Here is a 26,014-nt window from a genome sequence, read left to right on the forward strand (position 1 = left end):
CGCGGAGCAGCCCCTGGCACCCCCGGCCGTGTGTCCCTGTAGGGCCCTGCCCGCTCCCCGAACCGGACCCGTGTCACCCGGGTTTGGTCCCTGATCATTCCTGCTGAGAAGCGATCCCAGCTCTTCCCCGGTCCCGAACGGCCGCTGCTGCCAGAGGCCCGGCGTGGAGAGGGGGCAGCCGGGTCGCGTTTCACACCAGACCAGTTCCTGTCCGGACTGCCCTCCGCGGGCCTGCAGGCCAGCAGCAACACACGGGTGTGACACACTGCAGCCCCTGGGATGAAGAGGCTCGTTTCTGCAGCATGCTTCATTACACAGGGACACGAACCTTGGTCGACGCTTACCTCGAGTCTTTTTCTTTATTCTTTCCTGTAAGCGGTTTGATGGTGGGGCCCGGGGCAGCACGGAGGGACTGAGCCCGCTCTGCACAGAGCACCCCTCTGCCCCCAGCACAGCAATGCCTGTGTGCACGCTGCAGGAGCACATCAGCAGAGGCCCACATGCCAGGGAAAGTCCAAGTGCTCCTTCTCAGGGAAACGTCAGCAGCTCTTGCTGCCCCTGCGATGCTCCAGGGGAGGCTTAGAGAGAGCTGCTGCGCTCTGCACCTGCCCTGAGAGGCTCGAGTTTCTTCTTGCTGCTGAGGAGGGGACCTAGTCCTGATGACGCAAACAATGACCCACTGTGTCCCAGACAGACAGCCCCTGACGTGTGCTCCAGGCAGAGCACACCCACTCCTTCCCGGCTTCTGGCCAAGTTTGTGTCCCTGTCCCTTAGGACAAATGTGGTGTCCACACACTGCCCGGCAGCACATGTGGAGCTGCACTTTGGGACTCACTGCTGCGAGGGCTGCAGGGCAATATGGGCTCCTGTGGGCAGGGAACTGCTGCTCCTCGGTGCCCCGTTGTACCAGCTCTGGCTTAACTACCCCATGTCACCTCTCAGGGACTCCAGGGTTAGGGACAGGCAGGCAATGAGGCCTGCGGTGCAACAACGCAGCCAAGAGGAACTTTGTGTAAGCATCTGCAAGGGCTGCTCTCAGCTTTAATCCCTACACACTTCCCACAGCTCCCACCCTTCGAGGGAACAGCAAGTGCTGCAGCATCATTACCAAGATGTCTCCTTTCAGCTCAGGCTCAGGAAACACGAGGCAGAGCACAGGCCAAAGGGACAATGACTTCCCCATCTGCTTTTCTTTCTTCCCCTTGCAAGAAGCCAAGCTTCAACCAGACATCAATGGCTTTCCTAAGGATTAGCAGGCAGCCCACCATCTTCTACCATGTCCAAAAGATCACCATTCCAAGCTGGGTTTCTCCCCATGATGTGCAAAACCTCAGCAGTCACTGTACTGCAAAGGCTTCTGTAAAAGCACGGGGCTTTGGAAAGGTGCTGGAACGTGAGCACTGCCAGGGGAGGGCGAGGCCTCTGCGGCACCCAGCAGTCGCTGCTGTGACACCCCTCGGCTGTGCTGCCATGTCCTCTTACCTCCACTCAGCTCCGATGCTGAGAGCAGGTGCTCCTGAACAATCTGAAATATGCAAGACTTCCTGGCACAAGCAAAACCAGGTCCTGGCTGACGCCGTGGGGTTTCACACCCATTATCTCCTGCCCTTGCCCTCAGCCCCAGAAAACATGAACCAGCACAATTCACCTCACAGCTCAAGGCACCACGGTCTGGATGCTGCACGCCCTCATTGGTGGCACAGGAGATCGTGCTTCTCTGGACATCTCTGGAGATCAGCAGATCTTGTAGCTGTGGAGGGTGCTCCTCTGAGGAATTTTTGGCAACTCTGGCTTTGGGACTTCTACAGGATCCAGTTTTCTCATTCCAGTATCCAGCTCACATGACTGTGTTACTTTTCAGTCACTTCCTAACTGCCTTTTATCAGGAAATATTACAGGTAAGACATGCAACAAGCATCTAACAGGAACTTCAGAGATTCCATGATTTGGCCACACCTTATCTATGAGCAGTGCAAGAATTAACCCTTTTACCAACCTTTTTGGGTAACTGCTAACAAACACCAGAAGTACAAAACCAGGAAACTGAGGGCAATCACTTCTGCACCATCACAACTCAGTGGCACTACAGTGGAGAGTAAGCAGCTCTGGTCTGTTTGTTTTGAAGACAGCTCAGCTCACATTCCTCCCAGCACCACTGCAATAACCATTTAAGCTGCATCCCGCAGCTGCAGCCTGGCAGGGTGTGCAGAATCCCAGCTGGGACACGTCTGAGAGGAGTCCCAGAGGAGCTCACATCCTCCCAGGGCCACACACACACACACCCCAGGGTGAGAGAAGCCACCAAAGTCAAACACTGGAAAGCACATGGTGCTGTGCTGCTGCAGCTTGCCACTGTCACTGGCCAGGTCAGCAACGATGTTCTTACAATCTTTCCTGTGAGCGGGGGCTGCCAGGGCTCTACAGCCACCTGCATGCAAGAGAATTAGGGACATGGATAAATGCTGCAGACATCAGTAGTTTATTGGCATGTTTAGTCAAAACACATTCAGAATGGAAACTTGAAAGTAAAAATACTTTCCACCTGCAACAATTAAACTAGAATCTACTAGCATATAATGCTCGACAAATTACAGCAATAAAGATGGTAATCCACTGTCTTGAATACCTACTAAAGTCAAGATGGTCAGCCAAGTTTGTTGAAGTAGAACCGTAATGACAAAATACTCCCACCATTCACAAATCAGCGACTAACAGTAATGGTCAGTGAATGCCTTCCTTTGCTCTAAGAGGTACATTTACTATTAAGAGGGTCAAGAACACGTAAGAGTCCACAGTACAGCAGGTGAGCTATCACCATGTAAACTTCTCTGGATGATGTTCCAAGGGTTCGTGTCAACTTAAACAAGAAGCAAGCCAAAAAGCAGAATGGCTCAGGAGCTCTTTTTACTACTCCGTTTCTGTTGTCAATTATTTCCAGTGCCATTTGCCATACAAACGATTTAGGTGGCAGCAGAACACCACAGCACTACAGAAGGAAAAAAGAACCTCCAGGCTACACAAACCACACTGGTGGCAAACTGCTAACTGATGACAGCAAGTTGTCCGAGGGCTTCAAACCTAACGCATGGAGTTGTGTGGCGAGCAGTTCAAGTACTACAGATTTCCAGGTAACAGCTGAAATGGCAAGACCTTCAACAAAAAAACTGAAATATGAAAATGCCAATTGCTAGAAATGTGTCCCAGAAAAGAAAGTGTATGAAAATAGTGCAAGACTTACCATGGAACACAGAAGACCTCAAGTCTGGGAGAGAACAGACACAGATGCCACTTCCCCCTGCCTAGCATATCAGAAAAGATGAGCACAATCTTCCACATTACTCGAAACCAGCAAACGACTGCATAATCCAGAGCCAGACTGCCAGGATGCCCTCCCTGCTTTTGCTCGGAACTGCCCTTCTTCTTTAACTTGATGTCTTCCATGCTCAGGAGTGGCTGTCGGCGGTCACGCCTTTGCACGGCCGCACGCACAAACACCCCTTGGCTCCTGAGCCCGGAGCCAGCACTCGTGGCAAGGCCCAGCACAGCCTGCACTGCCTGGGCAGTGGCACTTTACAGGAACGTGCTCCGGGACATCATCCAGAAACACAGCTCTCCACGCAGAACCCGCCAGCCAAGCCGCAGAAGAGGATGCCTCCTTTCTATCCTCGGGCCAGAGCCACATCAGTGTCAACATCAGCTGAGAGTTATGTGCAAAATGAGTACAAGTTTTTTTAAAAAGTGCAACTGGAAAATGCAAGAACTTAAGAGCTGCTGTTTAGTTCTCTGAAAATTGCAGTATCCCCGTTTGATAAGCTCACCTTCACAAAGGATGCTTAGGTCTAGCCATTACGAGGTGGCCAGAAGCGTCCACCGTTCTGGACTGACTTCTGAAATTCAGGTCCAAGAGAGATTAGAACTCCGCTTTCTTTAACTCTGACACTGATTAAAGAAAAGAGACAACCTGGAGACTACTTGGATGCCTTCATCCTCCCTTCCCCCCCACTGCAAAAAAACCAGGCAAACTTGTTAATTGAAGAGCAAGGTGGATGATCATTTTAGCAACGTTTACTCATTGAAAGATACTGCAATTTTTTTAATACAGTTTTCCAATTATTTAAATGCTTTGCAGCCGCTTGGCTTTGCAGCACAGTACTTCATACACTATACTGTACAAAATCACCAGCAAGACTGGAATGATGTATTCATAGAAGGCACCATCATGCTTATTACATTACCAGAGAACTCAAATACAGTCAAGACAAGTTCCACTGTACAACGCTTCTCGAAGGGGGAAGGGGGAGTGTGTTGAGCAGCCATCCCTGCACTGAAGAGGGGCAGATAGAAAAATCTGACGTGAGCTATCAAACTTGTTGCATACTCAGGGCTACGACTTGGAAACTCTGGGTTCTCGTTACAGCTAACGGGATTCCTTCTGGAACAAAGGTGTAGTCTTATTAAGGTTTGTGTGTATACAGAGGTTGGTCACAGCAAGCAGAGCAGATGCCCGCATCGTTCCCCAAGCTATTCTGTCTGAGTAAGAGGATGAAGGTTTTCCCTCCGATGCCTCCTGCAGCTGTCAGTATAAATGAGTTCAGAGGACCCATTAGTGCATTTTGATGAGTGCGTAAACACGAGTTTGTTTGGAGCCGAGTGTTCTAAGAAGGAAAAAAAAAAAGGCAAGCTTCTCCAATTGCACAAATTGCACTATTTGTGTTTCCAACAGTAGTAGGCAGAAACGGTAACACACAAAATGTGCAGCAGAGGGTTTTTGACTGAAAGGACCCGAATTCTACTGGGCATGTCCTTTAGTTCAACTTCTGTGGCAGATAGTTAACCGGTCTTTTCTTTTGTTTCTTTTTCTTTTTTCTTTATTTTTAGTCTTCAATTCTCCACGTATACATTTATAAATTAAGAGTGTGACTCCTGTTGTGAAACTGGGGAAAAAATGTCCACCTCAATTTAAACTGGAAACCAAAGGATGTTTTCACATCAAAGAAACGATCAGAAGGGCTGTGTCACATTCCAAAGCTAAAAAAAAAAATGAACAAGAATGCAAACACGATGGATAATGTACCACTGCCAAGACTGTCTGCCCACAGTGGAGATTTCAGCGACGCTGTCCAGTGAAACGGCCTTCCATCTGCCCGGTTCCTCGTCCAGAGCCAAGTTTCTGTGCCATGCCACCCCGTGGAGGAGGTCCTCTCCCGTCGCGGTCCCGCATCATGCCTCCGCCCACTATTCCGCGGGGCCCGCCCGGGCCTCTCTCATTGCGGCGGATATCCCTGCGCTCGTCGCCGCCACCGCGCGTCTCTCGCTCACGGGCGGCTCTGGTTTTTTTCTCTTCCACGTTCAGGCGCACCTCCCCGCGGAACATTATGGGCTTGTGGGGAAAAGCGGTCAAGGCACACGTTAGTCACCGCGGCACAAAGCCCATTCCATGCAAGGCACATGAGAGCTCTGCCCTGGCTGTGGGCCCCGGCCTTCCTTCGCGTACACGACCTGTTAAGGGATCCCCGCGGCATGCAACCTTAGCCCTGCAGAACACCATTTTTACATTCACTCGGGCAGGAATTAAAGTGTTTGTCTCAAGCAAAAGCAGCGCTGTCTTTAGCCTCTTCACTGCCAGCTTTAGTCTTTTCACTTCAGGGTCGAAGCTCTGGAAGAACTGCTCTACTAAGTCTGTCTCCCACACCACAGAAATGAAAACTGCTGCTTTCTCCCCTCCAGCTCCTCAAAGCAAAAGAGCAAATAACCCTGCTCCCTCCTCTCGACCCCAGGGTGCAGAATTCAGAGATCCATGTGATGCTCTTTGAAAGGTCACCTGCTCCCCTTTCAGCTAAAGGATCTCTAAAAATAAGTTCTGAGCTCTTGTGGAGCACTTGTGTAGAGGTAAAAAACTCAAATTCCACATGGTGCAGTTTGAGGATCACTGGCAAAGCTTTTAAAGCTACACAGCACTCCGGACAGAATGCGTATGCCAAAACTGTTTTTCTTTCAGCTGTTTTTTGAATGCCAGAGCTAATGCAAATGCAAACTAGGATGGTCCATAATACATGTGGTTTAGGGCTTTTGGTACGTCCTTGGAAGGGGATACTCAGTACCCAATGCCAATACTTACTTTTGCAACTAAAATTCGCTGGACTGGCTCGGAATCGTCAAATACCACGAAACCAAAATTAGGCAGTTTTCCTCCCACTCCCTTAGTATTTATGCGAAGTTCTACCACATTTCCAAAGCCTGGAGAAACACAAGGGAAGAGACACTTCAAGAAAACCCGCAGTGCCAGCTCTACCCTCCGCTCGTTCCAGACATCTGTAGTGTGGCACTATGTCAAAGCTTACCCATGTAGTCAAATCAGTGTTACCTGACTTTTTAACACAGTTTTCCATCTTAGTCCCTGCAGCTGGAATCACTACTTACTCATGAAGAACTCCTTCAGTTCACTCTCATCAATGTCGTGTGGCAAGTTCCCAACAAAGAGCTGGTGGCTGTCTGGATAGCGAATTATCCGACGATTATCCGACTCATTCTGCTCCATGTCTCCCCTTCCTACCGTCAACACAAAGAGGAAGGTAGAACCACTGAGGTTAAAAGATGTGTGTAAACCTCCACGAACACATCCAGGGCAGCATCAAGCATTTTCACTCCAGCCAGCCTGGACTCCAAAGCATACTCCCTCATTCCTGGCTGAAGGCAGCAGGCACAGGCAGTTCACGATCAGCCGGGCACGACACAGGTACAGACACGGCCTCAGCAGACACCTCTCACTAACCCGGCCCAAGCAGTCACACAGGCTCATCCACGTTACCTGGCCGAGGTCCTCGTGGTGGAAAACCTGGTCTTTCCCTGGGACGCTGCTCACGAACGCGAGGAGGCTGAGACTGAGCTTCAGGTTTAGTTTCCACTCTTGGCTAAAAGAAGAGAACGTGCATTACTTAACACTGGCCTGGTTAAAAAAAAAAACAAAACAACAAACCCCCAAACTCACCAAAACAAAAACCCCACAACACAAGACATGGGTAAGTGGCATGCACAAAACAAACTCCAGAAGACAGACATCAGTGTCAATGTGTTTGGGAGTGGTATTTTCTCCTGTCTAAATTCCTCTGTACCAATCCAGGACTGCAGTGTTCATTTATCACTGTTAAAAGGTGCAAAGCAAACGTCTCTCAATCAGAGCATCTCCCCAAAACACAGCTAAGGCGAATTTTCCATGTTTGACCAGGCATTGAGACCCCAACATTCCATTATTCACAAATCCCTCATCTGACTTAAGTTGTAGAGGGCATAAAGCTTCCTCAAACCAAGCTCAAACTTCATGGAGTCGGAGGCAGTCCAAGATGAACACAAAGAGACGGACAAATCAAAGTTCTGTCCAAGTCCCCATGGAATTATTTTCCTCCAATGCAGAACAACTGGACAAAAACTAACAAAAAGAAAGAAGAGAACAAAAGCCCCTGGAAGTGTAGTAAGTATTTCCTGAAGTGAGTTTCTACAGACTACCTCTTGGCACACACTTCAACTTTCCTGATGTCAGGACAATGATGATCAAAGTATGCCCTTCATATTCACATACTAGAACACCCATTCCCATTTTTTGCAAGCTAAAAATTTGCTTTATGAGAAATAGATAGAACAATAAAAATGTTTCTATGCAGACTGCTGGTCACTGAAGCAATTCCCAACATTTTTTAAATTCCATTTTCTGTACAACAGTTAAGCAGCTGCTGGTTTGTTCTTATCTAAGAAAAACAAAATTATCCTTAGGAGCACAAAAATACACAAGTAGCCTGCAAGTAAGATTAAACACAAGATGAACAGCTATAGGCCCAGACTGCTGGGGAGAAGTAGTTTATATTAAACATCTCCCTTATTTTCCTTAAGGACTCAGGACAACTGGCAATTCCAGACAGAGCACTTCCCAGGGAAAAAAACTGGATTTTACATGCAACATACAAATGTTACACACTGAATTAATCTCTTAGCCCTCCTATCACTTGTGCTCCACACAGCTAGGCATTAGTCTGTCCCCACAACACTTCTAGGATCACTTTTTAGTTCCAGGAACAAGCTTGGAAAATCAGCCTTCCTTTAAATCTTGTTCCCTTCTATTTTGTGAGTCACTGGAGCTCCTCTGCCATCTTTCACTCGCACATCTTGAGCACATCATAAATTACACCTCAAAAACAAAACTTGGTACCTTCAGACCCCCATTTCTTAGATACCCATGGCTATCAGGCTTAAACTCCCTCCCTTCTGTCAGCCCCAGCCAAGACCTGCTGTTAAATGCCAAGGATAACAGTGACCTTGTACCTGCTTGCTTTGTGTGTCACTGATCTTCTCACCCAGCACACAAATGGCTCACTTCTCTGCTTGTTTCTAAGGACTACCATCCTTTTCCATAGAAAAAGGCTGCCTCAGTGCCTCAAGAGGAAAGCCCTGGTACAGAACTCTGCTCCCCAAAACACTGCCACAACTGGCAGCACCACTCCAAATCAGGGCTGCCATTTACAGCCCAAGCAGCAGCTCATTGCAACTCACATCTTCCAGCGTGTCCTAGCAAGCACAGAGTGGATGGAAGGACACTGAGTAAGGAGTTCAAGAAACCCAAATTACCACAGGAGCCAAGAATGCCACAACCTCAGCCTGGCAGAGCTTTGACAACTATTAAGGAAAAGGTGGCACTGTCTCTTCTCTTCAGGAGCTCACATGGGGAGGGAAAGGGACTCACACCAAAAGACAAGAATCAGGCCCTTGCCTACCCCAGGCCCAGGCCCTGCCCCTCTGCAGACCTATGACAAACAATGCAGTAATAAAAATGGGAAATAAAAGTAACTAAAAATGCTATAAGGAAAAGTCCTAGTTTATCAATGTAGGCAGGCTGATTTCTAATCATCCACAATTAGACAGCAAGAAATGCTGTCCTGTTTCACTCCACAGCTGTAAGGAAACAACCCTGAACCAGTTTATATCCAAAACAGCACTCTGAGAAGTTAACACTACAGGGGCTGTATTTTTAATTTAATGGGGGGGGGGAACTGAAGTGATGCAGAGAAAAGAGTGAGCAGGGCAGTTATTTCTCTGTAACATCACTGACTCCAGCTAGAACAGCATCTCAAAGGAGCCACCAATCCACCCACCAGGGCATCTTCTGCCCTTGTTTACGTGCACAGTGTCTGGCACTAATGGATCCATGAAAACAGGAAAAAGCTGCTACTGATTTGCAGCTCCTTGTTTCAGATGCCTCTTCTACCCAACTTCTGCACAGTGTCTAAAATACTTCCAAGAAAAGGAGCTCAGAACTGACTAATTCCAGCTACAGAAGAGCTGAGAGTTGAAATTCCTGCCATGTCACTATTGTTCAGAAACTTCCACACACCATTACTTAAAACATAAAGTCAAAGCGAAAGAAATCAAAAGGCACAAAGCACAACAAGCAACAGAGGCAACACAGAGGAGTTTAAGGGGACATCTACAAACTATGTCCCACTCTCTTGGACAGATCATTTGAAATTATTTTTGCAGCCACATTACAACCATCCACCTTTTCTGTAGCAAATAAATTAAAACCCATTTTGGCTTTGAGTAAGGAAAATCTATCCTGCACTAGAAAACCCAGTTTTTATATGTTAAATACCACCTAAGTGTTCAAAGCCTTGTTTAAGCTGATGAAGACAGACAGACTTCCAACTCACTACATAGCCTTTATTTGATGTCCATGATAGTCCCAGCAGACCAGAAGCAACAGCATGTAGGGTGTTGGGGTTTGCTTGGTTAGTTTTCTTTCATTTTTCTCTTTTTCTTCCCTCTTTCCTTTTTAACATGCTTTTAAAGCATGAAGGCTAGTCCTAAACAGAGATCTCTCTGTCACCACAAAATTGAGAAGAAACCAGTGCAAGAACAACAGCTGCAGCAACCCAGCTATTCTACTGAAAATGGCAGCCTTCAAGAAGGCAGAACAGGAGCAACTCAAGACACAGCGCTCCGGCACACCCCATCAGTGCACAGGGAAAAGGACACATCTTCTGGCTTGAGCACTTTTGTACAGATGAGGAAGCTCAACTGAGAGTCTCAGAAGGTCTCACACCACCTTGGCATGAGCAGGACATGAGCTGTCACTTGCTCTCCTCTGTTCCCTCCTCATCCAATCAACCTAGGAATGGGAAGATAGCATTGCCCAGGCAAGGAAATGTGAATCCTTCCATTCCTCACACAGTCATAAGTTGGTACAGGGTTCTGTGATAAGCTGATTATCCGTGGATAATGAAATCCAGCATAGCCCTGTGGATGTTAGCGTTACAAGGCAATCTTGCACCTCAGAAATGGTGCACTCTCTTTTTACTGCTGGGCCCCTTCCATCAATGCCCTTTTCAAACACATTTCAGAAAAGTAACATTTTGTGGGGAATTGGTCTTTCCCCTATAAACCAAACCATATGTCATGAAGTTAGGTAAAAAACCCCATGAGTGATCTCCTGTTTCCACAAGACCAGATTTTAACATTACCACCACCCAAAGTTTCACCAGTTACACGTTTGTGCCTTTACTTGCGACAAGGAGGTGAGTGCATTAACATTTAAGACACAATTAATTTGTGCAATTTAAGTCAAACAAGTTGATCTGTTAATTTAAAAAACTGAAGCAGTTTGCAGAAGTAATGAGACAATCCAAGGTGTTCACAGATGGGTTACCTGTGAGACTGGTGCTTTAACATGGGGTGGAATTCCAGAGGAAGAAACAGTACCACTAGGAGGCAGGTTTTTACTGGTCACTGAAGCCCAAGAGAAAGCCTGCAGGAAATGCAACAAACCTAGGCTACTAATCACAGCAAACCACTGACATTCCTACAGGGAAACTCATCTGCTAAAAACACACTTTTGGTTCATATCTGGCTATTAAATAATGGTTGTGCAAGCATTACAATGGAGGTACACAAGGTTTGCAGTTCCAGCTGTCTGTGGATTCCCATAGCATGGAACAAGCGTGTACTGCTACTCGAGTGAGCCTAGTGCCCTTAGCATTCCCAGATAACTGCTGTCCATGATGTAACCAAACCTAGCACTGAAAACCCTGTAGTGTTAAGTGTCTTTTGCATGAAGAAAGGAAGCGGATGCCTGAAGTTACAATCAAAAATGGAGAAGAGAAAAAGGATTGGAAAAAAAATATGGGAGAGACAGTGGAGCTAGAAAATCGCCTCACTCCAGCTCTCCCTGGCTGCTCCCAGCACTTTGGAAGCCCACAGGTGTAAGCACACCAGAGCATGCACTGTGTGCACTCTGGTTTCTAAAATTAGGCATCCTGCCCCCAGGAGACACTCAATGCCCCATATTGGTCAGCAATTTTGTGAGCATCAGTGTGTTCCATTCATGTTCAAGGAAAGAGCAGCAGTTCCCATTGTATGAGATCTTTGGCAGTGGTAGCCACAGGTGTTTTCTTAACATGTTAACTGCACAATTAGAAATGTCTACACATGCACATACCCACACACACACTTTACAAGAAGATCTTAAAATCTACCATGGGTGGTGAGCAGCATTTAAAAATAACATTTTTTTTCTATTTTAGTGAAAATTCACATTTTTACAAGTTCAAAGGTCAAGCCTAGTTGTTCATACAGCATGACACTACAGAGAGGCACCAGTTTAGCCACCCAAAAGGGGCAAAGTTTAAAGGCCGATCCAGTTTCCATCTGCACTTGGAAGCACAGATGTGACTAGTGACTAACCTTTGGTGGTTCTTGTGGTAGTGAAACAGGTTCTACAGGAGGTGGAGATGGAGACTTCTCTTCTAGCTCCTCAAGGGTCTTTTCTTCCACTTCAGCTTTCAGCTCCTCAGCTTTTGTTTCAGATTCCAATTCTGGCTCAGGTTCATGAGAAGATTCTTCCAGTGCCTCCTCTATCCCATTGCTACAATAGTCAAATGCATTTGATGAGCTTATCAATTCCTTTGCATTTTATCACAAGCTTTTTTTTTTGTAAGCTGTGCTATGGCAACAGTTCTGCTATGAAAAAGACTGTTATCAGATTTTACTTCTGCTGAAGCAAAGACATGTTCTACAGTTCCCTGCAGAGAATCACACAGCCTTTTAACCCTGGAGGAGAGGTGCTCAACTCAAGAACTGCTGCTTCTAAAAGAACACGAACACAGTGAGGACCAACGGACGATGAATTCACACACATAGCCAAAGCCAATTCTGCAAGGAAACCTACTGCTTCTTCACCAAAATGCTACATAGCTTTCTTACCAAAGCAGCTGTGAGTCCCATTTACAGCAAACCACATGCAACTTCTCTGCTCTGTGTGGCTGAAAGGCAGGGGATCTGAACATCTCCCCTCTCCAGCCACCCCAGAATCCCACCTTACCTCCAGTCACCTCTGCCTCTACAGCTCCTGCTGCAGGTCACCACACGCCCAAGCGACTCTATGATGAACAATGCCTTTACACCCTCTTTCCAAACAACACAGTAACCCCAAAAATAAGACTTGGCTTCATGTTTCCAGGCATCCAAAACTTACTGCATTATCTTGAGCAAGCCCCTGCCAGAATTCCAGCAGATTCCACTCTTCCATCAGATCTCTCATGAGAAGCATTAAGTGACTTGTGTTTAGTATTACAGATGCACTCAGCAGGTATTGTCTAGTGATGTCATACATGTTTTTTTAACAGGGGAACCAGAAAGTCAGTTCTGGCTCTCACTATGCCTCCCCCATGTTTCACAAAAAGCACAGGGTTTGGTGTTGTTTCTTTGTATTTGTGGGGGCTAATTTGGTTAGTTTTTGTATTCATAATCATAAATCTATTTTTTCTTTAATCGCGCTTAGATTTGCAGACACCCAGAACAGAGATCTCCTCTTCCAATAAAGCTGTACGGCAGGATCTTAAGGAGTATGTCTTTCTCTCAGTTTCAAGCGATAGCAAATTTGAGTAACAGATCAAGATGTCCCTGCTCAGTGCAGGGGGTTGGACTAGATGACCTTTAAAAGGTCCCTTCCAACTCAAACTATTCTGTGATCAAGCATCCTTTTGTTAATGTACCTGTGATATAAGCCACATCATACCCAAAGTACTGCTCCAAGACTGGATTACAAAGATTCCATTAAGTGTGTATATACATGGAGGTCACTCCCTTTTGAGACCAGAAGTGAAAATAACTGAAAAACATTAAAAAATACCCAATTTCTTCTCTTCAATAAAGAAGAAATGTCTCAAAATAATGTAATGTTAGCTTAACACAGATTCCTATCAAACTAAGTGTATTTTCCTAAACTACCTGTTAAATCACATACAGAACCTAAAGCCAAAGCAATTCTGTCTGTGGTTTTTATTAAGAAAGCAACTTCATGTAATAAAAAGGACTTCTTACGTTACAGGATGGTTTTCATAATAAGTACTGCTTGCATTCTCTTGCACAGGTTCAGGTGATGGTTGTCTTTCCTCCTGCTCTTCTTCCACCTCTTCTTCAGACTCTGACACAAAAAAACCCCCAACCCTTTGTCATCTCTTATAGATCTCCACATCTGTACACAAGCCACAGTTAAAATAAAAGCATGTTCAGTTAGAAGCAATCAAAATACAGCTTCACCAACAAAACATGGTAAAATGATCTGCAAAAAAAAGATGGAAGAGGCTGCCTCTCAGTCAAGACGCTGGGCTGTTTACAATTTTCACAAAACGAGGCATATTACTGCTAGGAAGTTCTGGGAGGAGGTTTTGAGGCTCTTTTAAAGCAGCAGGTGCTTTTCATATGGTGGCAGTGAAAGAGAAAGACTGCACTATTACCTCATAAATCAGTGCTCAGACTAAGAAGATGAACCTCAAATACAAGGATGATTACCTAAAATGCTCTGTTCCACAGAATCTAGATGAACAAATTCCAGAAACCACCCAATGAACACATGTACACGTGTTCTGGCTACACTGCTTTGCTCTGCCTCATTGAACAGAGGGGAAAAAGCCACACTCAGGTCCATTTCAGCTCTCAAGTAGCAATGAATTATTGAGTGATGATGATGATGATGTGAAAGTGAACCATGTGTCATATCTGAAAACCAGTGAAGACTTCTCTTCAAATTGCATACAAATTTGACTGATCCCAGAACACAAGGGTGCCTGCTGCAGCTATGGCAGCAGAAGTCCTGTTGCTCACTGCTTCCATCCTCCGTCAAGCCTCACCCCCAGTGAGCCAGTTCAGCCCTTCAGGGAGCACAGCACTACTACAGGACCTGCATTTTCCAGAACAATTTGGAGCAGCAGAGCTTCAGTAACAACACCTCTGTGCCCCGTGAGAATGCAACACAGTTTGTATCCCAACATCTCCACGAGACACTTCTGGTAGCTCTGCACACACGAGAGAGGAACAAGAATGACACAAATCCTACGCACACAGTCCTTCTCACCTTCATCAAGTTCTCCTTCTGAATCCCCAAATACTTCATCTTCGTATCTGAAGATATCATTATGGACATAGAACTTGTTTGGAACAGATCCCTGTAAAAGAGGAACATGCAGCGCTGAGCATATACGGAGTACCAGCAGGCAACCAGAGCTTTGGGGTAGCACTGACATTATGCAATAGGACTATGTCATTTAAGTTATTTTCCAAGTTATTTTCTTTTTCTCTAAGCAAACAATTGAACAATAGCTTCTGGCCAACTGAAAAGGAAGTCTGAAGCAGAATAAAATCTGCTAATTTTGCTACCTCACAGCAATCATAGGTTTTAACTAAGCGTACAGCCCCTGAGTTTCATTGAGGAATTTCAGGTTTCCCTGTTACAAAAACCTCACAATGAAAACCGTGAACTTCCACAGGGTGGCTGTATGCTTACAGCACTGTGCAGGAAAACAATGAAGAAATTCAACATGAACCTAAAACATTATTCTCCAATCACACACTAATTCGTGATGCAGCAGGGAGAAAGAAGTAGAAAGAACACAAGACACCTTCTACCTGTATGCAGCTTTGCTCTCACCGAGAACTACATTTGAGCAGTCACTTGTGCAACCCATACTCCCCTTTGCCATTAGACTTGAAACTACACAACTACAGCAGAGATTTGAGCTACAGAGCTGACCCTTGGTTTTTTTTTTTAAATTATTTGTGCCAATGGCAGCTCACAAATGCAAGCTTCAATTTTCTTTGTATTACTGCTCCAACACCACAAGTCCAAGGAAATAAAACAGCTCAGGATGGATCCAATACCCTAGTTTCTCTGCACTCACCCTCTGTGACAAATTTAATGATACCCTCCAGACCAAGTTTTAAAGCCAGATCATACTGACCTCAGCTGTAGCAACAATTTGTCATACTGGATAAAAAAGTTTTTTCCACCATTATTTGAAGTTTGACACGATCTTACATGTACTTACTTCTGGAGCAAGCACAAAAGTCTGCATGAACTTCCTCATGGGCTGCCCGTTGTTGGACAGCTCTCCCATGACTTGCACGACCACCCCATCGCTCAGAGTGGCGTGAGCATCCACGTGGCGGATCTTGGTGTGGCACTCACTGAACTGCAGAGACATCACCTTCTTGTGTATCTCCTAGAAAGAGACAGATACTTTTCAGCTGCAGTCAATTCTGTACACAGCTTCACACCTTTTACCTACCCGAGCCTCAACCAACCCCAAAAGGCCACTCCCCCGAGGCTCAAAAGATAAATACAGGAACCAAGAAGTGTCTTTCAGTGAGAACAGTCTTCCTGAGCTCTCCTAACTTTTCATCAGAAATTTTTCACCAGGATTCAGTTATTTCTCAGAGTAGTCAAACAGCACACAACTGCTATCCAAGTTTTCCAGCTGCTTTAAAATCTACAATCTATTTTAAGGCTTTAATTTTTTTAAGGGCTTGTGAAAGGGACAGGATTTAGCTTGTGTTATAAAAATAAAGAAAACCTCCAAAAATACCCAAACAACAACAAAAAAACCCAAACACCAACCCCAAAACAAAACAAAACCCACACAAAACCCCCAAACCAACCCTTTACACATTGTTGAAGTACCAAATATCACAGGAGAGGGGAACATCTACACTACCAAGATTTGTGTGCTGCAAATGACATTCTGCCAGTGAAGGGAGAAGAAACCAAGCCTTCCCTGGACAAAAAGCCACACTGCTCAAAGATGTGGCTGCCACATGAAGAGATGTCCTAGGTGACAGACAATTCTAATAATACAGTACAACCAAAGCAATCCTCACTTCATTCATTTCTTCAGATAGTTATGTCCCACTTCAACAGAACTCCGCTCACACAAGAATATAATGAAACTCACAAAGATCAGTTCTTTCCTGAGGAACTACTTCTAACTGAAACAAGATAACATTTGTAGCCGAATCTATCAGGACCTCTGGATTTTGTTTCCCATCCTAAAGGTATTTTCTGCAGCCCAGACACAAAGCTGAAGAATCAAACACAACTGCCAGTGAAAGCAGAAATAAGCAAACAAAATCCCTCAAGCTAACAATTTCTTATTTGTTTCTGAACTGGAAGTGGTATCACAATCCATTACTCACCAGGTAAGAAAGTCAAAGTCACTGGTAAAGAAAAAACCTTGTTTTATTCTGAGCATTAACAAGGATTACAGGACAAATTTTAATACTCACAGCTTGACCATAAACTGCTTCTTGTGGTTTCCCACTGGCATCCAGTCCTCCATGAACATAAGAAGAATTCCGGCCATAAAACCTGCAAGCAAAGAGATGTAAAACGCACAGAAGTGAAAAAATAGAACCAAATCCAAAAAGAATTTTAGCCAAAAGTTGTAGAGCTCAGTGCTTCACAAATTTCACCAGATTCAAGAGGCTCCCAGAATACCAGAACAGACAAACTCAATATTCAGCATGCAGTTTGCCCAAGGTGTTGCAGCAAACTCCTACATCAACCTCAACCTTTGGCTTGCTTCCCTTAAGGAAGGTGGCCACTTTGGCTGGAAGGTTCCTCACCCTCAGAATCCCCTGTCTCTGACAGAGGTGTCAGCCCAGCGAGGTACAACCCTCCTGCCACTCCTCTGAATGCTGTTCTCTTCACAGCCTTGGCCAGCAGTGAATGTGTGGTTTTGATAATTAAAATACGTACACTCGCTTCCAGTATTGTTCACACATTTCAGAGATCCTTTGGCACTTTCATTCCATTTCCACATTTTCAGCCTAGAATAGTCTGATTTCATTTGGATTTTTACTGTCAGCTTATAAAGCATGTGGCAACTGCTTTATACTTCAGTACATGTATATTAACAGAAAGAAACATTGTATCACCCTGTGTTTTTATTTAGGAGCATGCTTTGCCTTGGGGGTGATAGCCATGAGGTACAGATGCTAATATGTACCGTTATTATCCACCCTTGTATGGCATATATGAAATAAAGTTGTCATGAAGTATTTCTATGAACTCAGTGTCACACAAAAGTGGCAAGAACACTGAATATTTCTCCTTCATTGAACAAGCCAGTGCAGAGGGTCAGCATACAGAACTAAACCCTAGAACTTCCACATTTGCCATTTCTTGGTTTATTCTACTCAACTTAGAAACTCTTTTTAGTTCTACTTTTGTGGAAGTACAAGCCCAAGGCTTTACTCTCTTGACTATGTCCAGAAAAAATAATTGCTGGGAAATAATAGATTGCTTTCTTTGGTACCAACCACAAAATAATGATTTTGAGCATGGTCCAGCACTTCCTCACAGCAAGGAAATACAGAAACTTAACTGAAGCAGAGCACAACCAGATAGCAAAACATTTTTCTTCTAAAACATTTCCCTCTAAATTCCAAAGCAATCTCTCTGAAAGTCAGCTGTTCTTACCAAGGGCCTTCACAGAGGACCAAAAGTTTTAACTTGCTTTTAAGGAACCACTCAAAGTCTCTGGATGACAGAGACCCCAGTTAAATGGAATTAAAGACTTTCAGTTAAGGGGCCAGAAAAGCCTTACAAATTCAACTGAAATGCAATAGGCATTCAACCACATGGAGTAACACCCATTTAGAGCGCAAACTGATCTCTGCTGCTCCTAAGGCCTGGGCAAGCTCTGGATAATGACCAGCGACAGGATCCTCTCTGCTCATCTCAAGCTTTTAGCAGGATGAAACAATAACACTTGTCCTAACTCCCTCACTGCTGCTATGTGCACACCAAGCACCAGGAAACCAGGGAAACCCAAATCTTTCTGTGCCAGACAGCAACCTGCTGTTGGGAAGAACAGCAAGATAAAGAGGAAGCACAAGACACCCTCCCTGGAGAATATCACTCGGAAGAAAGGTGCAGCCAAAGAACACAAAGGCAAATGTCCATATCTGAGCCTGACCAGACAAAAGGGGCAGCGGTGGCAGAGACTGCAAGGGGCTAAGAAAACATGTCATACAAGCAGCTCCAGAATTGGGTAAGATTAAACCAAACCAAATCAAAACCTCTTGGACTCTTCTCTGCAGAGGTAGTTAAGAGCAATTCCACAGATGCTGTTGTTAGTGACACTTGTGCCACCTTTCAAGTGGACAGAGAATGCTCCCCAGCAGAGAGCAACACCTGCACCAGGGCAGCTTGCTCAAGAGTGTCTGTCCAGCCTCCCCAGCCTCAGCAGGTATTAATGTGAGGGGTTTTGGTTCTAGAGCCTAGGGAGATAGCAGCAAGATGAAACAGTGTTTCCAACAGCCCAGAAGTTAGCCAGGTCCATTTTCTCCCATACTCAGAAAGGAATGTCTGATTTACAGCAAACAGGACACGCTTTTGTTCACACACATTACCACTTGGTGAGTGTTACCTGTGCAAGAAGTCAGGAGCTTTGTTTAGCAGGGTGTAGTACTGTCTCACGAACTCCCGCCCTACGAGCAGGGGACTTGGCTTCTCCATCACCATTGCTTTGGCACTCAGTGTCAAACGCTGTAATTGAAAATATTCACGTTACTTGGAAAGCACCTCTAGGAATCAAAACTTCCCCATAAAAGGATAAATATTGTGATATTAGAATTGAAACAATTAGGTATACAGGGCCTTAATTCACTAGAAAATACTCAACCAATTCAGGACACCCTCTCCCACCTCTTTTGGGTAAATAAGAAAATTTCAGTCTATTCATGTATTACTTTGATGAAAAGGGAACAATGGATACAAAATCCCTTTCAGAACAGCTGCTTTGAAAAACATAAAAAACCACCCTGAAATGAACAAACAAAAACCCTGTTAAAAATCTCCTGCACCATTTACTTATCCCTTTGGCTGACAAATATTTTAAAAGCCCAGTTCAACAGCCCTGCAAAGCAAACACTTTCTAAGGGCAGCTGGTACCTCTGCTTCAAAAGGTGCTTGTCACACCTGTAAGACGAAGACAGGGTACCAATATGAAGTAACCATGTGGGCTGGATTCACATTCCATGAAGACAGGGAAGGGAAACCTTAGTGACTCAGAGATGACCGAAGTGTCAGGTACTAGTTGTCCAACCTAACTGCATCTCACTTTTGTCATAGGATCTCCTAAGTTGGAAAGGACTTCCAGGGGGTCACCTGCTTCCACCTGCTATGCTCCCACCTATCCACGCTCTCCTGCAGATCATCCATGCCATAAAATAATCCTGAGCACTCTAAAACACTTTTTGATGGCTTGCCAGTACCCAACATGTTGCCTTTGCCAGCTCACTTAAGACTACCACTGTCTGAGATCATGAAATTCCCTTCAGTTCTCACACAGATGCTTCATCTGCTTTCTCTCTCCAAAAATTAATGTCTATGCAAGGAAACAGGCAAAGAAGACCAAGTCAAAAATCTAAGTTTCTAACTTGGGAGCTAATCCTAGAGTAAGATTTTTGGATTTCTACCAAAATAACCATGACCCACCAATCTAAACCAAGGGCACAACAAAAAACTGTTTGCAATAACAGGCAGACAGCACATACAGCACATGAAGTGAAACTGGGAGATTAACTTCAGCTTAACAAGGGCCTCTAATAAAGGCAGAACACACACAGGAACAATGCCATGAACATGTCAGATTCTGCCTCGTAACAGAACTCCAAAGAAAAAAGCTCACATACTTGGCTCAAATAGTTTACACCTCACAGACAACTAAAATTATCTCAATCCAAGCCACAAGACAGTACCAAGAAATGCCCCCAAATGCAGTTAGTCAGGAATCACACCTGAAACAACAGTCTCAAAAACGTGCAGAAGGCAAGGCCTGAAACACAAGTCTTGAACCTGCAGGTAAGAAATCGGCAAACTTATGACAGGGTTATCAAAAATCCTATCATAATATAGGGGTTTTAAATAAGCCCTTTGATATAGCTCACCAAGACTCTGGAACACAGCGTCAGTTTGGCCTCACAGGAAGCAATTATGCTAATGAGACACAAAGCCAAATGTCAAAATACTACAGGACATCAAAGATTTGAGCCCTCTGCATGCTCAAAGCAGGAGTAAAGGAAAGAAAACAAAATATGAGCAATTTAGGATCTTCCCAACACAAGTCACACTACAGCAGTGGCATGCACTAGGAAATTCTACATAGAAACCAGCCTTAAAAGAACAAGGACATCTCTGAGACCATCCTTTTTTTCTTCCCCTGCCCCAGAGGCAGATGATGAACACAAAACTGGTGACAGGACCTGCACCATGAGCACATGGAAGAATACACAAAGATGGAGCCTCATCAGGATTTTTTTGAAGAACCTGTTAAAAAGCAGATGATGGCCACCACACGTTCTTATGAATATAGCAATAAGCAAAGCATACTTGTTAACAAATTTCTGGCATTCCTCAGTGAAGACTGAAAACGTCTCTGGGTACAAAACATAATAATCTGTGACAAGTCATTCCACTACAGGAGATCTGTATCACACTACATCTTTTCTTCATTGGAAGCTATCCTATTCCCTCACTGTGCACCTCTCCTGCATTTCACGTGACAGCACCATGGTGCTTGACACACATGACGCCATCACATAATTTTAGAGGCTGTCTCAGTACAATTCTTCGCTGGTCTCAGTATTATTTCCTTTCATTATTTCCTCAAAGATCTCAATAGGGATAGCAGAGCCTTAATGAACTGTTTGGGTCTCCCAGGTCATTAAAAGGCTGAGAAATGAAATCAGAGGTACTCCTTGCTAGCAACATGGGTGGCATAAAGCAAGGTTTTCAAAAGATTAAAATCTCCACGTGTCCCAGTTAGTATAGCACCTCCCTAAAGTCAAGGACGCGAGCCTCAGCAGGCCCAAGGGGCTTGGAGGTAAAGACACCAGTGAAATTGAAACCAAAAGTCAGGGCACGAGCATCAACAATTTAAACAGGCCAAATTCACAAAGAACAGTATGTCCATGGCTTACCAGGCACCAAGGGAAGTCCCATCGATATCAACACTCCATAAAACCCTACTTCCAGTTTTCATCAGTACATACTCAAGGGTCAGTGAATAACAAACTAAGAAAGAAGACTTTGAGTGCTGTTCTCAGCTGAATGCAATGAGCCACACTCTTAAATCAGCCGAGCAGCCATTGAGAAATGAGAACTTAGGGTGCGAGGCACTCGTGTACACACGAGCCAGAAACAAAATACTGCTCTCAGTCTGAGATCCCAGCAAATCAAATGTACTCATCTGCTGGCTCCTTTACGGTACAACTGTACTGTCAAAATAACCCCTGCACCATGCACAATGGCCAAAAGCCACATGGACAGGGTAACAGAACACCCATGCAGCTGCTGCTCATCCACAGGCACTCCTGCCTACATCCAGCTGACGTAACAACTCATGGACAAGATTTAATTCCCACCTTATGCACTACCTCTGACTCCTCTGTTACCAAGAAGGCACACTGGATTTCCAGGGCTTTCCTCAACCAAGGAGAATCAGGAGCCACACAAAATATTTCGCAGTACACTCACAGGCTGAAAGGCACAATGCAATATGGGATCTCTTTCTTCCCAAGATTCAGAGGTGAGGAACCCGATTCCAAAACTAAAGAACACGCACACATGCCAGTGAAATACTCCTTGCAACTTCAACTGGTGTGACTCAAGTTTATAACAATAACTTCAGCCTACAGGCAGGATTTCTTTCAAGAGAACAAAAACAATGAGCCGACTGGCACAAAAAGGAATTATTTGCTATTCGCAGGCAAAAATAAACAAACAAAAGCAGAACAGATAATTTCCTCTGAAAAGCAACTGCATAGTACTGAAATTCACCTAAGACTTTCCAGTGGCCGTGACAAATAAAGCAAGGAATCAGCCTTTGCAACCAGGTGAAAGTGCTGAGGGCTAAAGGGATGAGGTGCAGCCCACACAAAGACAATTGTGCTGAAGTACATGAGAATCAACTGGAATCATTTCTCATGTCCACACTCCAGGAAGAGCATGCAAAATCATTCCACCTGTAACCATCTTCATACACAAAACTTTATTAGGCTGTGTTTGTCTCTTGTTTAAGTGAATGAAAGAAACCCAACAAGAAACCAAACCCAAATCATCATCCATCAGTTTGCTCAAGAGGGCAGCAGCAATTTGTTTCTGACCAAGTAGTGAAGGTAGTGAAATGCTCCTTGGCATGCATTTTACTCAATAAGCAGCTCTGACATGAGCAAAGCTTTTCCCCCCTATAATATATGTAAGCATTCTATTATTATCATCATCATCTGTAGAAAGCAGAAATATGACTCCTCATCTGTGGCAAAGCACTGTTACTCCAGGCCATGACTGAGCTACAGAATGGTGGCCTACTTGCTCAAATTTAGGTATCCAGAGAATAAACCTTGGCACAAAGTCTTTGGTCGTGCCCAAAGAAGTATTTCAAAACCACTTTTTTCCTGTTACAAGACAGACCAACACTAGTGAAGTTGCCTGGACGTTTCATCAATTCTGTTTGGGAAAAAAGAAACAAAAACCAAACCAACCAGAACAAAGCTGAACTGAATTCTGACAGTGGCTGAAGAAAGCATCACCTGAACTTGAACATAAGCTCCATCAAGAGAAACCTCTAAGCTTTGCAAGGGAGCTGTGGGCCTCACCAGTTGTTTTAATAAAAGCAATAAGCAAATAAAATTTTGTTCTATTGACAAAGAACAAAGCAAATTTCACACTCTGAACAAGTCATCCACAGAACAATTTGTCCATAACTACAGGCACACAGACATCAAGCTATCATTTTGTGTAAATCTGCAACACCATGGCTTGTTTGTACATCCACGTGTTTGCAACCCTAGTCCAAGTCATTAATCATATTTGAATACACCACTTAAAACAAAAATACTTGTGAGAAAATGTTCTTGCAAATCAGGAAGATGTTCCCCACACAGCGGGCACACCAAGCAAAGCCACAAAGGACACAGTGGCACCTCACACACCTCTGGAGCTGAAGGAAAACAGAAGGGAAGGGGAGAGCACCTTTCACAATCTTGGACATGTTTGTCCTGAACCCAGATTATCAGTTTTAATCTGTGTTTCTTACTGTAGACAGGCACAAAATAATGCCTTGCAGGGCGCCCTTGCTCCTGCAATCCAGTATTGCCAGTCCCATCCCTCTGCCATGCTCTGCAAGGTCAGCACTCACAGCATCTTCCATCTGCTGCAGGGACCAGGAACCCTGTGTATTCCACCCAAATCCCTTTCCTTTATGATCTCCTCTACCCGTGTGCTACACTCTGAACCGGCTGAGCTCGAAAGCACAGCACACAAAGCAAGCTCTCCTGAGAGGTGGGTTCAGTTCTGGTTTGTGGTTGGGGTTTTTTGGGAGGAGTTTAACAGCACCCTGTATCTCAGGCACACAGCTGCCACAGGGGACCATCCTCTGTGCAGTCCAAAAGGGCCAGCACCCACCCAAAGAGCACTAACAGCAGGGATCTGCTCTGGGGGAGCCTTGCCACCCCCGTGCCATCACCCAAGACCAGGTTCAGTGCCCTTCTCCTGGTGTCTCACCAGATACATCTGTTAGTCTGACATATCCATCTTTTCATGTTACTTGAGCTAAAACACATTCTTTATTTGTTAAATGCTCTCAAAAGCAGTGGCATCCAGCACCACAACTACTACAGCACAAGACTCAGATCCAACACTGTGCCTGAAGGAACAGTGGTTCCTCACTGTGTTTTCAGTGCTGTGAAATAATCTCAAGCATGAGGATAGATGCTTAATTTGAATCTTCAGTTCCATCAAGGAAAACATTCACGTTGACATCAGCAGTAACATGGATGATGGCCATTTGGTTTTCTCTTCAGTTAAAGCTAGTTTTCAGAGAAAAGGTTTTCCACTCCTGATGAAAATATCACCAAATACAGATCATCATTTCACACAGCAGCTCCACATCTGCCAAGCAGACGACTGTAAGAACACACTTCCAATGGCAAGCCAAGATTACGTTTCTGACACCCAAGCAAGCGGGGTTCACAAGAAGGAATCCCTCATGAGGACAAGCTTTCCTAGGGGAGGCATGGCCCTGTACCCACACCCGCAATGGACACAGAAATGCCTCCTGCACGAGAAATCAACGCCAATTTGTCAGCAGCCACTTCTCAGCTCAGGATCCAAGCTGACAAATCCTACACTCACTTGCAGTGCTACAGTAAACAGTGCCATGTTACATTCAGAAACTTGGGTAGGGATTGATGTAACTTCCCCTATTTCTCAACTCTTCCAAAGTACCTTGGGGATCTTTATGCTTCTTTCTGCAGGAAAGCAGATCACTTGCACACAGGACTGAAGAACATACACAGGGCTTCAGAGCTGTGAAACCAGCATGGAAAGCCACTATAACAATATCTATATGTCTGACTAAGACTTTCTGGTTGAAATTCAACAATAATGCCATATCATCTCATTGCCTCCTGTGATAGTCCTTTTATGCAGTGGTACCTGGAACCAAGATCAAGATCCTGGCTCACCCAGCTACCCAAGTGATTTAAAAGATTTGTTGTGGAGATGCTCCTGGGTATCCACACTGAAACTGCAGTGACCCCTGAGTTGAAGGGAGGCAGAAGCCTGAGAACCCAATGCGCTCAACTCAGATGACAAATGAGAACAGCTCAGAAAAGATCTACTCAAGGTATCCAGCTCTGGAGAATAAAAGGTGCTCACAACAACTTCTGCAGTATCACTCCGTGTGCCAACAGAGCAGCGCAGGTTACGCCTGAGGAAAGAGGAAGCACAGAAAGGTGAGGTCTGCAGAGCCCTTACAGCCAGGCTGCCACGGCTATACCAACTTGTTTGAGAGCAGAAGGGCCCGCTGAACCGAGGGTGGGGAGCTCGGGGAGCTCCAGCAGCACGCCCGAGGCCGGCGCAGCAGCACCCTGCCTATGCCAAACCCCACGTACCTCTGGAGGCCCCTGCACAGGGATCGATCCGCCACGCGAGACAGGAAGCGGCGACCGCAGGGCCTAACATCACAGTCAGCACCGACCAACGCGGGGCTTGGGGGACGCTTTTCCCCGGCCTCCCCGCGCCGCCCGGGGCGAGGCGGAAGAGCCGCCAAGGTGAAGGCGAACAAAAGCCGTTCCCCCCCAGCTCCGAGCCCAGCCGGGAGCCAGCGGCCGGGGGGCGGGCAGCGAAGGGCAAAGCCGGGCTCCAGGGCGCTGTCCGCCCCAGCGCCGCTGCCCTCAGCCCCTCAGGCGCAGCCCGCGCCGGGGCCTACCCCGCCCCCCCCCCACGCCGCTCACCTAAGGGACAAAAGTCTCGGTGCGCGGGGCCGGGGCGCGTTTTCGCCCAGGCCGCCGGGAGCTGCGCGGAGCCGGGCGCGGCGGGCGTGTCGCTGGGGCGGCGCGTCCCGCGGCGNCGGGCGGGGGAGGGCGGGCGGGCGGCCGCGGCTCCCGAGCGTGCCTGCGTGCGCGCGCGCACCTGCGCAGAGCCGGGGGGCAGGCGGGGCGTCCCGTGGCGCTCTCTCCCAATCACCAGCGGGCGGGCGCGATGACGTCAGGGGCGGGTGCGTATGGAGCGCGGGCCGTGAGGGCGGCGGGAGCGCCATGGCGGCCGGGGCCTGTTCCGGGCGGGCTTTATTTGTTCTCCTGCTTCTCTGGCCGTGCTCTAATGTCCGCTGTGGAGTGTGGCCGGGCGGGT

General features: G+C 45.9%; 1 protein-coding gene and 1 long non-coding RNA gene across 3 annotated transcripts in view; both read right to left on the bottom strand.

The window, feature by feature from the left end:
• The window catches only part of LOC120498779, a 24,401-nt gene extending 22,726 nt beyond the window's left edge, over positions 1–1,675 (bottom strand). Inside the window, exon 1 of the long non-coding RNA XR_005626738.1 lies at positions 345–1,675. This is a non-coding gene — a long non-coding RNA (uncharacterized LOC120498779). The remainder of the gene's footprint in view (positions 1–344) is intronic.
• Positions 1,676–2,456: 781 nt separating this feature from the next.
• G3BP2 (G3BP stress granule assembly factor 2) lies at positions 2,457–25,771 on the bottom strand. 2 transcript variants are annotated; one of them, XM_039701893.1, is made up of 12 exons: positions 25,618–25,771; positions 18,747–18,865; positions 16,600–16,681; positions 15,366–15,539; positions 14,396–14,486; positions 13,363–13,465; positions 11,725–11,905; positions 10,691–10,789; positions 6,809–6,911; positions 6,421–6,549; positions 6,119–6,237; positions 2,457–5,380 (listed from the first exon to the last, which is right to left on the bottom strand). In XM_039701893.1, exons 2-12 carry the CDS (start codon positions 18,839–18,841, stop codon positions 5,108–5,110), a joined length of 1,449 nt encoding a protein of 482 aa, XP_039557827.1. In that variant the 5' UTR covers positions 18,842–18,865; positions 25,618–25,771; the 3' UTR covers positions 2,457–5,107. The 2 variants fall into 2 exon arrangements, with proteins under 2 accessions (XP_039557827.1, XP_039557828.1); XM_039701894.1 differs by lacking the exon at positions 10,691–10,789.
• Positions 25,772–26,014: the final 243 nt, after the last annotated feature.

This window comes from Passer montanus, unplaced genomic scaffold (assembly GCF_014805655.1).
Source record: "Passer montanus isolate IOZ18808 unplaced genomic scaffold, ASM1480565v1 scaffold150, whole genome shotgun sequence".
Lineage (NCBI taxonomy): Eukaryota > Metazoa > Chordata > Aves > Passeriformes > Passeridae > Passer > Passer montanus.

Bases quoted from the DNA above. Each gene is read 5' to 3' on its own strand.
- G3BP2 (XM_039701893.1), bottom strand. From the start codon at position 18,841: ATGGTGATGGAGAAGCCAAGTCCCCTGCTCGTAGGGCGGGAGTTCGTG. The intron at 10,790-11,724 runs GTTAGTCACTAG...CATTTCCTGCAG, and splicing joins TACCACAAGAACCACCAAAG to GCTTTCTCTTGGGCTTCAGT. The intron at 6,238-6,420 runs GTAAGTAGTGAT...GTGTTTCTCCAG, and splicing joins ACTGAAGGAGTTCTTCATGA to GCTTTGGAAATGTGGTAGAA.